Below are 12450 nucleotides of genomic sequence, written 5' to 3'. Positions count from 1 at the left end.
TTTTATTAATATTACAAGGCCCCTGATTGGCTGTGGCCCAGGGGCGTGAGCCCCCCCAAAGCGCCGGTGCATGTCCGCCATCGTCTGTGTGAGACTCGCGCGCGCGACAACTGTCCTTCCCGTGATTCATTTCCAGAACGCATTTCCCCTTCTCCGTTTTAGCCTTTTTTTATTTTTTATTTTTTTTTACTCAGTAACGGTTGTGATGTAAAATGTACCGAAGTACACTACTTAAAAGAAAACATACTTAAGTAAAAGTAAAAGTACACTCTTTAAAAATTACTTGAAAAAGTATAAGTACACAAAAAAAGCTACTCAAGTACAGTAACGCGAGTAATGTAATTCGTTACTTTCCACCTCTGGAATTAACTAAACAAAAACTAGGAGTTTAGGGGTTAAATATTTGAGTTTTAGCTTTCCCTTTCTTCATACCCACTCTCCCTAACAGTATTTCTTGAAGATTCATTTGGATCACAATATAACTGAATATAAACTGTAGTGAGTAATGTTATTTTATGTCCAACCAAAACACTTCATCAGGTTTATTTTCACTTGGCATTGAGTGAGAATGTATGACATCACCACAAATTCTAATGTCTACTACACATTAAGACATATTATGGCCTGTCAACTTTTGCATATATTACTTGTCAGTTTTGAGCATAACCTGAAATATTAGAATTTATTATATAATATTATATATTATATATCTCCAGATTCTGCATAACTCCAGCTAATGAGCTATGTCGATAAACGCCACAGTACACTATATGACACACGATAATAGACAATATATATAGACAAAAATATAGACAATATAATGACACACCAATTAGCTTTGTGACCTACCTACAAAGTGAGTTAAGAAACTGAGCTGTATACAGTATAAAACCATACTGTAAGCAAATTGAAATGATAGTTTAATAATGGAAGGAAACACTGACAAGCATGGCACAGTACAATATTTCTAGTTTCACAGGAAACAGTAGCAGGGTTTTTTTTTCAGGTTGTGCAGAAAGAGGTAAGAAACACTAATGTTGTGTATGGTGAATTCTATAGAAAATTGTGTAAAAGCCTATGAGCTCACATCAAAGGACACTGTTGGTCTCAATCCCTTTTAGTCCTGATCTCAGTCTTTTCTCCCAACTCCCACCAAAAACAAACTGAAAATGTTAAAAACAGAGAACAATAAAATATAAACAAAATGTAAAAGATTTTTTTTCAGAAAACCAAGTATAGGTAACACTAACGTACATGATATGGTTATAAACAGTTATAATACAGGTAAAATAGATTGTAAATTGAGATGCATGTAATATGCTTGGAACTTTATATAATTTACTGTAATATAGAGTTCAGATATCCCATGTGAATCAGACATTTTATTCCTCTGTTCTTTCAGACATGTTATGAAAATTGATAATATTATGGAAAATAGTTAAGCAGTGGAAGACATGCAGATGAAAAGATTTTAACAAAGGTGTAGTTAATTAGCCAGTACTGAGTTGTTTGCATAGAGACATGCCCTGCAGACCAAATCTTTGGAAGCAACACTAACTGTAAAAATAAACAAGAATGTTGGACAGTGACAGTGACATAGAATGAAAGGGTTTTGACTAGACATGCAGCAATACTATCCAATTAACTCATTATTAATTTGTTTGATTAAGAAATGTAATGAAGTTATATTGTATCCTAATCCATCCATCCATTATCTGTAGCCACTTATCCTGTTCTACAGGGTCGCAAGCAAGCTGGAGCCTATCCCAGCTAACTATGGGCGAGAGGCGGGGTACACCCTGGACAAGTCGCCAGGTTATCGCAGGGCTGACACAGAGACAAACAACCATTCACATTCACACCTATGGTCAATTTAGAGCCACCAATTAACCTAACCTGCATGTCTTTGGACTGTGGGGTAAACTGGAGCACCCAAAGGAAACCCACGCAGACACGGGGAGAACATGCAAACTCCACACAGAAAGGCCCTCACCAGCCACTGGGCTCGAACCCAGGACCTTCTTGCTGTGAGGCAACAGTGCTAACCACTACACCATCGTGCCGCCCTGTACCCTAATCATACACATATAATTCTTGCATTCAGGGGTGGGTTTCCTGATAACATTGCACTTTAGGGATAAAGAATGAATTTATAGATGTCTTTAGATGTCTCCACTTCAGATGTCTTCCAGTTCCTGCTTTCTCACCGTCTGACCACCTGTGCCCTTGATCCTATCCCCTCATCTCTCCTCCAGATCATCACTCCTGACATCCTCCCATTTATCACTTCCCTCATCAACTCTTCCTTGTCCTCTGGATACTTTCCCTAGCTTCAAATGGGTCCACATCACCCCTCTGCTGAAAAAAAAAAACCCACCTTAGACCCCTCTGTCATCCAGAGTTACCGCCCCGTTTCTCTTCTCCCCTTCCTGTCAAAGACGCTTGAATGTGATGTTGCTAACCAACTCTCCTCTTTTCTCTCATGGAATAACGTACTGGATCCCCACCAGTTGGGCTTCCGAGCCAGACACTCAACCAAGATTGTGCTTCTCTCCATCAGTGAGGCACTTCATGCAGCATGTGCTGCCTCCCTCTCCTCGGTCCGGATTCTTCTTGAGCTTTCTGTTGCATTTGACACTGTTGATCACTCCATCCTCCTGTCAACTTTATCAGCTCTAGGGATCTGTGGGACAGCCCTAGACTGGTTCAAGTCCTACCTCTCTGGTCATTCCTTCCAAGTTACCTGGTCTGGTACTGTATCAGCACCCGGCCCACTTACCACTGGTGTCCCTCAAGGTTTGGCCCTTGGTCCGCTTCTCTTCTCCCTCTACACCCAGTCTCTCAGCCCAGTTATCTCAGCTCATGGTCTATCCTACCACTGCTATGCTGATGACACCCAAATGTTTCTCTCTTTTCCTCCTTCTAACACACAGATCTCTGCTCACATTTCTGCTTGCCTGTGTGACATCCAGAGCTGGATGACAACCCTCACCTGAAGCTCAACCCAGGCAAGACAGAGGTAATCTACATTCCTGCTCCATCCTCTCCACCCCTGGACATTGTCATCTCCCTGGGGGACATCTCTAGGTCTCCTTCACCCAGTGCAAAGAACCTAGGGGTTGTGTTCAATGACAAACTCTCCTCCTCAGCGAACATTGCTGCAGTAACCCAGACATGTAGATTCCTCCTCTACAACATCTGAAGGATCTGCCCTTTTCTTACCACCTACTCTACTCAGCTCCTGGTCCAAGCACTGATCCTCTCCTACTTGGATTACTTCAACTCTCTCCTTGCTGGCCTTCCAGCTTCTGCCATCAGACCCCTGCAGCTCATCCAGAAGGTTGCAGCTTGCCTGGTCTACAACCTCCCTCATTATTCCTGTGTCACCCCTCTGCTTGCTGACCTGCACTGACTATCTATCACAGCTTGTATCAAATTTAAGACATTGGTGCTAGCTTACCAGACTCTCAAGGGGTTAGGGCCAGCATACCTCTAAAGTCTGATCTGCCCCTACCCACCAGCCAGATCCCTATGCTCCACTACTACTGGTCGTCTGGCCCCTCCTCCTCTCTGCTCTTGCCCAGCCCGCTCAAGACTACTGTCTGTCCTGGTTCCCTGTTGATGGAATGACCTTTCCATTGAGGTCAGAATTGTCGACTCCCTGACCACTTTCAAGTGCAGACTGAAGACTCACCTCTTCAGGCTGCACTTCTCCCCTTCTTCCCTGTCCACTGTGTAACTGTGTTTCGGTCTAGACCAACCCAGGCAGTGTACAGTCTAGCCTGGGGTTAGCTGTTTTGAGTTCTCTATTTAGTTATACTTTGTATGGTTGGTTTGTTTGCTTGGCTGCTTTATTGGTTTTTCAACAGCATATTGCACTAGGTATTGCTGCCACTGTTCAGTTGGCACTAGAACTTTCTTGTCTATAAGTTCAGCCCTTCATGTACTGTACCTGAACTCATACGTTGCTCTGGAAAAGAGCATCTACTAAATGTCATGTAATGTAAAGATGCTCTTAAGTAACAACCATCTCTGTATGTGTTTTTCTTGAACTCACTTGTAAGAAGGAGTCTTAAGAGCAGTTTTCCTAAGAGTATCTTTGTAGTGCACATCCTTGCTAAAGGCCTTTGTAGTTGCTAAATCAAGTTGATGAGGTCATATGATGTTTATTTTTAACCAAAAACCAATAAAAGTGCTTAAAATATGTTAATATACTGTATTGTCATTAAGCATGACATATATAATGTGGTAATTAATATTTGAAACAAATTTACATTTTTGGACAATATTTTTTTCAACTATGTTTTTTTTTAATTAAATGAACAAACATTCACATGAAAGAATGAGCAAATAATAAGCTAAATTATTAAGTAAATGTTTCCCCTGTACCTGCTAATTTGTTTGTTATCCAGTCATTCAGTCATGATCATTACCTCCGCCAAGGAGGTTATGTTTTCGGTAGTGTTGGTTTGTTTGTTGGTTTGTCTGTTAGCAACATTACGGAAAAAGTAATGAACGGATTGCTCTGAAATTTTTTCCAGAGGTGTGACTGGGCACAAGTAACAATCCATTAAATTTTGGCGGTGATCTGGATCCTGGATTTTTTTAAAGAATGCTTGGTGGAGGTCAGCACTCTCCGAGTGCTTTTCTAGTTTCAACTGTTATCCACAATGTCCTCCCTTATTTTATATATGAGGGTAAGTCAAAAAATTCTAAGACAGATGTTATAATTTCAAAAGGAATTCAAAAGAATTCAAAAAAAGGACTACAAAGAAGGAATTCCCCAATGGAAACATCGCTTGCAGAAGTGTTTAGACTTAAATGGAGGATATATAGAGAAATAGCTTTGTTATTTTAATAAATAAAGATTTTTTAAAATTTGTCTTAGAACTTTTTGACTTACTCTCGTGTGTATCATCTCATCTCATTATCTCTAGCCGCTTTATCCTGTTCTACAGGGTCGCAGGCAAGCTGGAGCCTATCCCAGCTGACTACGGGCGAAAGGTGGGGTACACCCTGGACAAGTCGCCAGATCATCACAGGGCTGACACATAGACACAGACAACCATTCACACTCACATTCACACCTACGGTCAATTTAGAGTCACCAGTTAACCTAACCTGCATGTCTTTGGACTGTGGGGGAAACCGGAGCACCCAGAGGAAACCCACATGGACAACATGCAAACTCCACACACAAAGGCCCTCGCCGGCCACGGGGCTCGAACCCAGACCTTCTTGCTGTGAGGTGACGGCGCTAACCACTACACCACCGTGCCATGTGTACCAGTCAAAAGTTTGGAAACACCTTCAAATTTGATGTTTTTTCTTTATTTTAATTAACTAAAAGACATTTTGTGTTTTAAAGTAATGACTGACTGTTATTTCTCTTTACTTAGTTGAGTGGTTCTTGACATAATATGGATTACTACAGTTGTCAAACAGGGCTATTTACTGTATTTTTATTATTTACTCTTTACTGGTTGATGGTGTCAAATGCATTAAGAAGGCAAGAAATTCCACTTTTGACAAGACACACCTGTAATTGAGAAGCATTCCAGGTGACTACCTCATGAAGCTGGTTCAGATAATGCCAATAGTGTGCAAAGCTGTTATCAAGGTAAATAGTGACGACTTTGAAGAATCTAAAAGATGAAACATTGTTTTTTTAACACTTTATTTGTTTATCATATAATTCCATATGTTCCATATGTTATTTCATAGTTTTGATGAGTTCAGTATTGTTCTACAATGTAGGAAAAAAAAAAAAAAAAAAAAACCATCAAATTTGAAGGTGTTTCCAAACTTTTGACTGGTACTGTGTGTGTGTGTGTGTATATATATATATATATATATATATATATATATATATATATATATATATATATGATAAGATAAAAGTTTATTAATCCTGAGGGAAATTCTTGAATTTTACACACACACACACACACACACACACACACACACACACACACACACACACAATGTTAAAGGTGCTGAAATCTGTCTCATTTATGACATTAAATTCGATAATCACTTGCCTAATTGAGTTAAATTTGATTAAAATTTATCAATGTGACTTTGATATCCATACGTAATTCCACAACATATTGAAATATATTCATAATGTTTTGCATATATTTATTTAATAATTACAAAAAAAAGAATTTAACACCGGCAGCTTATTCAACTCAAGTTTCCGCCCTTGTGAGATTCCCTCAGAGGTGCATGTACATTTTGTGTATTAGGCTGCAAGGAGACTCTCTTTGCTGTGAAAGAGTGATCCAGGTCCATTGTAAGTTCAGAGTCAACTAAAATACTGCTTTGGCTACGATGTTGTTTGGGAAAACCATGCTAGCTTACAGATCTTAAGAGGCAGTTGAAGGCACCCTTCGCCTTAAGAGGCTTTCAGGAAACCCACCCCAGTTGTTCATTATTGCCACAAACAAACAAACAAACAAAAAAAATCACAGAAAAATATTCTAAAATAGCTTTCTTAAACATTTATTTTGCAAATAATCAAACTGCTAAATGTACCAATTTTTACATAAAAATTTGAAGGAGTTTGCAAAAGCACTGGAAAATGCTTGATTCTGATGGGTTTGAATCTGTCTTTTTTTTTTTTTTTTATAGCTGCAGCCCTGAGATCATAGTTCTGACTGCAATATCCATGGCAACTCTTCTGAATACACTATTTCTATAGTAACAACTTGCACTGGGATCTGTATAGTGAATGTGTCATCTTCACAGATTAAACAAGGGTATTCATTTGTGGATATGATTATTGAGCATTTTCAGAAGCAGTCTCCATTGTCAGCTCCTTGTAACAATCAGAGATAAATCTGCAATTTTAAGTTTTATGACATAAGAAATTGAAGGTTTTGAGGTTTTTCAGCAAAAAGCTGCTTTTTTTTGTCATATTAACTTCAAGAGGGAGAAAAATGGAGAGACCAGTGAGTGAATGACTTGTTCTGTGTATGTTCCACCACATTAAACGTAACTACAAACAGATACAATGCAGAAAGTTGTTCATTAATAAGTAAAAAAATATTTTAGCATTGGCAAATTGCTGTGGCATGAGAGGAATAAATCACTTCAGTATGAGTAGTTATTGAAAAAATAATTAAACCTCTGAATGGTAACAGTATCACACCACCCAGTAAGTGATTATTTACCTATAAATAAACCCCATTGTGTTTTATTCTTTACATATACTAAGAATATTTAGGAATATCTCTTTGATCAAATGAAAAGTTAGCAAATTGACTTACATAGTGTTTGAAAGTGTGGAATCACTGAGAATATTTTATGTAAAATTTTTGTAAGTATATCTAAATAATATAAAGAAGACACAAATCATATGGAATGCTTGAATTAATACTTTATGTGCAGTATCATGAAAGCAGATGGTAAGCAGATGCAATTGTAGTAAGACGTTTTATTAAAATTCAGGCAGACAAGTTCAAAACATGAGACAAAAAAAAAATGTGTAAAACCAGGCAAAGGTCATACGATCAGCAAACAACATGAATGAGACTGTAACACTATTGAGGTTCTTGGGAAATTAGGTTGTGGGAGACAGGCTTGACAACTTAAGGTGCATTTTATTTTTTTACTTTAAAAGATCACTTTTCAATGACTTTAATTCACACTCTTCTGCACGCGCGCACGCACACACACACACAGAGCACTGGGTAGCTCAGCACTCTCTCTAGTTACTGGCTTCTCTCTGAAAAAGCACAAAAGAGACACATAAGTAAAATGACAACAATTAAACTCTGGTGAAGCTCATCATGTGTTGCCTGCTGGTTAGCACAGCTGACATTTGGTCATGCCCCCACTGCCACACAGGCAAAATCTAAAATCCAGGAGGCAAAGGAAGCTCAAAAACCAAAATATCAGTAACAATACCAAAGGCTTGATAAGTCAGGTAAAGGCCCTTTTCTTTGTCTGGAGTCTGCTTATAAAGGGTGTGAGCATAATTGGAAACAGGTATCTGTAATCAATAGTCAGGTGACTGTGAGTGTGCATTGGGAGTCGTAATCCATGGCAGCCATGGTGCATTCTGGAAAGAGGTTTGGGTGGATTCTGGTGAATGTATGACATACAAAGTCGATCCTGTGCCAGGACCTGGTCTTCTTAGGCAGTCTCACAGGTGTGCCTTAATTTAATGATTAATTAATATACTTCACATATTTACAATATATAATAATTTCTCCTCAAAGTAACTGCCTTGAGTTTTGGTCAATGTAGGTGCAATTGGTCTTAAGTGATCAATCTCATTAAATCAGTCTCATTAAATCATTAAATCAATCTCATTAAATCAGTCTCATTAAATAATACCATTACTTTTGGTGCTTAATAATAAATTAACAAACAGCTAAATGTATTACTTACCATATTACATAGACAGCCAATAGCACTTATGTACACTTTCGAGTTCTTTGAAATTGGATGACTTCGAAAATATCGGTACAACAACAGACACAGTTTACCAGAATAATTGAATTTATTATAACAATGATAAAAATTGAATAATAGCAGTTGAATACATTATATAGAGATATGATATGGTCATATACTTGATGAGCGTGTGTGTGTGTGTGCGTGCGTGTATGTGTGTGTGTATGTGGCCTTGTGGCCCAAACAAAGGACTAGCCTTCGTTGCTAGCTAAGACAAAGGAATGTTATTTACAGTGTGTGTGTGTGTGTGTGTGTGTGTGTGTGTGTGTGTGAGGCCTGTGGCCTACAACAAAAGAATTAGCTCTGGGTTGCTAGCTAAGACAAAGGAATGTTATCTAAGGTGTGTTTGTGTGGAGGAGGGGTCACCACGTGTTTCTAAGTAGAACCAAGGATTAGCCGGTAGCTAACCCACTAGCTCATAACATTACTAAATCCACTGAAATCTTGATGAGGTCAAAATATGTGTAATAATGAAATTAAAGGTTAGAAAGGATAGCAAGAGCATGCAAAAGCTTATCTATTAACAATTGAGAGATCAACACAAACAGAACAATAATCAATTCAACACCCTAAGTGTCTACAGTGTACACAATTAAACTGTTCCTGAGTTTAAATTCACACTACTTCATAAAGCTAATTCCTAAGACTAGTTTCTGCCCAAAATGCCAGTCTTACTTAGTATCTTGCTCCTATGTAAGATTACGTAGAGATGTTCCGAGACTTTTGGAGTCCACAGGAGCACGTGGGTCGATTCCGTGGAAGGCAGAGGATTTCTTGGTCCGAACGCTTCGTAGTTCATGGAGAAAAGTCTCTGATCAAACAATGTGCACAGCGCTTTTAGTCAGAAGGAATCCGGTCGCTTCTAACTTTAAATTAACTGCTTTGGGCGGCAGGTCATAACGTTACTGATAATAGACAAACAAACCGGCTGTAGCTCAAGTGAGAGAGAGAGATAGCACGATTTAAGTAGTTCTACCGTGGCCAATGGTAAACAAAAACCGCGCTGAATTATTTTTCTCAGGAGAAAGACGTCTTTATCTTGGGTGCTCGGAGGAGCGGATCTCTTTTTGTGTCTGGACGGCTTGAATCCACGATGAGAGAGAGAGCCTCTTTATGTCAGTGTGACCCGAGTCACATCTGCGCCAAAAGAGAAAGAATGGAAGTTTGCTCAGTTACTTATGGCTTCATGGAGGATGTGACATAGGAAATCCTGCCCAGGCTTGACGTAGGTCAACGCGGAAGTTGGTTGATGGGATTTGTAGTGTTTAGAGAGACAGGCTGATGTACCTACATCAAAATGTTTAGAGGTTTATGTCTTTTTTGTCATTGTGGATACTTTCCTAAAGGTTTAATGTGCATGAAATTGCTATCCTTTTTTTTTCAGACCCAAAGTAGGATGAAGCTCATTGCTGAGAATTATGAAGATGGTCACTTTTATCCCCGTCATCCTCATCATCCACACCACAGTCACCCTGGACACACTCACTATCGTAGACCATCAAGAGGACTGTCCACTCACAGCAATCCTCAACCTCAGCAACATGAGCAACCTGAGCAGGTGAGACACACACATTGTGAAATCTTATTTTAAATCTCGGTTGAATTTCAGACTAAAATCATAACATGCATGAAAAAAAATAGATAATGAAAGGAATATATATATATATATATATATATATATATATATATATATATATATATATATATATATATGACGAGCTCTTTAAGAAGTTGAACCCCCACAAAGCAACAGGTCCCGACTCAGTCTCATAATTTCCCCTGGAGCACTGTGCTGATCAGCTGTCTCCAGTGTTCATGGACATCTTCAACACCTCACTGGAGACATGCCATGTGCCAGCCTACTTCAAGGCCTCCACCATTATCCCTGTCCCCAAAAAGCCAAGGATCACAGGATTAAATGACTACAGACCCATCACCCTGACTTCTGTGGTCATGAAATCATTCGAGCACTTTGTGCTTTACCACCTCAAAGCCATCACTGACCCGCTCCTGGACCCCATGCAGTTCGCCTACAGACCCAAGAGATCTGCCAACGATGCTATCAACATGGCTCTTCACTTCATCCTCCAGCACCTGGACTCCCCAGGAACTTGTGCTAGGATCCTGTTGATGGATTTCAGTTCCACCTTCAATACCATCATCCCAGCTCTTCTGCAGGACAAGCTCTCCCAGCTGAACGTGTCTGACTCCACCTGCAGGTGGATCATTGACTTCCTGTCTGACAGGAAGCAGCACGTGAAGCTGAGGAAACATGTCTCTGATTCCCAAACCATCAGCACCGAATCCCCCCAAGGCTGCATCCTCTTTCCTCTACTCTTCTCCCTGTACACCAACAACTGCACCTCAAGTCATCAGTCTGTCAACTCCTAAAGTTTGCAGATGACACAACCCTCATTGGATTTATCTCTGATGAGGATGAGTCTGCCTACAGGTGGGAGATTGGCCATCTGGTGTCCTGGTGCAGGCAGAACAACTTGGAGCTCAATTATCTAAAGACAGTGGAGATGATTGTGGACTTCAGGAGGAGCTCTACCACACCCTCCCCCATCACCCTGTTTGACTCCCCAGTAATCTCTGTGGAGTGTTTCCACTTCCTGGGCACTATAATCACCCAGGACATTAAGTAGGAGACGTATACCTGCTCTCTCACCAAGAAGGTGAGGCCACCAGCAGAGGATGTACTTCCTGTGTCAGTTGAAGAATTTCGATCTGCCAAAGATAATGATGGTGCACTTTTACATCACCATCACTGAGTCCTCCTCCATCACTGTCTGGTACGCTGCTGCAACTGCCAGGGACAAGGGCAGACTGCAGCACATTATCCGCTCTGCTGAGAGGATAATTGGCTGCAACCTTCCATCTCTTCAGGACCTGTACCCTGAAGAGAGCAGAAAGGATTGTGGCCAACCCCTATCACCCCAGACACAAACTTTTTGTACCACTCCCCTCTTGTAGGATGTTGCAGTCCATTAGAACTAAAACCTCATGCCATAAGGCCAACTTTTCCCCCACTGCAGCTGGCCCCTTCAATAAGGTCAGAGACCCATGCTGACTCTCACCTCACACTTCCAGCCTGTTAATGCACTTTGTTTCTGAACTGCAATTTTTGCACATTTCAAGGCCATGTCATACACCTCCATTCTGTGAACCTTTATTGCACATTCCAGCTCACACTGTACAGCTTGGTTATTGACTTGGGCCACTACACATATTCGCTTCCTTTCATGCACTCTTATCATTCTTCATCTTCATCATCATCATGTGACCTATTTTTGCACATTTCAGACATACTGTACAACTTGGACGCCAACAACTCATGCACATACCCCTTAATTAAATATGTCCACTTTTCAAATTTGTATATTTCACATTCTTCTATGTATATAGCTACTTTTTGTCTTGGCTAAATTCTTCTATCTTAACTGTTCAAGCACCAATCACCAAAGCAAATTCCTTGTATGTGAGAATGTACTTGGCAATAAATAAATAAATAAATATACAGTTGAGGAAATAATTATTTGATCCCTTGCTGATTTTGTAAGTTTGTCCACTGACAAAGAAATGAACATTCTATAATTTTAATGGTAGGTTTATTTTAACTGTGAGAGACAAAACATCAAAAAGAAAATCCAGAAAATAACTTCATATAAAAGATATAAAATGATTTGCATTTCTTTGAGTGAAATAAGTATTTGAACCCTCTAGCAAACAAGACTTAGTATTTGGTGGCAAAACCCTTGTTGGCAAGCACAGCGGTCAGACGTTTCTTGTAGTTGATGACCAGGTTTGCGCACATGTCAGGAGGAATTTTGGTCCACTCCTCTTTGCAGATCATCTCTAGATCATTAAGGTTTTGAGGCTGTCACTTCGCAACTCGGAGCTTCAGCTCCCTCCATAGGTTTTCTATGGGATTAAGGTCCAGAGACTGGCTAGGCCACTCAATGTGCTTCTTCTTGAGCCACTCCT

General features: G+C 39.9%; 1 protein-coding gene across 11 annotated transcripts in view; it reads left to right on the top strand.

Moving 5' to 3' along the window:
- Positions 1-12450, top strand: part of LOC132893007 (ERC protein 2) — a 684550-nt gene that overhangs the window by 531689 nt on the left and 140411 nt on the right. For all 11 annotated transcript variants that reach the window (XM_060931692.1, XM_060931691.1, XM_060931690.1 and 8 more), the window contains one exon: positions 9848-10021. In XM_060931692.1, the coding sequence (XP_060787675.1) occupies positions 9848-10021 (174 nt within the window). The remainder of the gene's footprint in view (positions 1-9847; positions 10022-12450) is intronic.

This window comes from Neoarius graeffei, chromosome 10 (genome assembly GCF_027579695.1).
Source record: "Neoarius graeffei isolate fNeoGra1 chromosome 10, fNeoGra1.pri, whole genome shotgun sequence".
Classification (NCBI taxonomy): Eukaryota; Metazoa; Chordata; class Actinopteri; order Siluriformes; family Ariidae; genus Neoarius; species Neoarius graeffei.
Note: the sequence above shows the minus strand (reverse complement) of the source record. Positions and strands in the feature narration are given on the sequence as shown.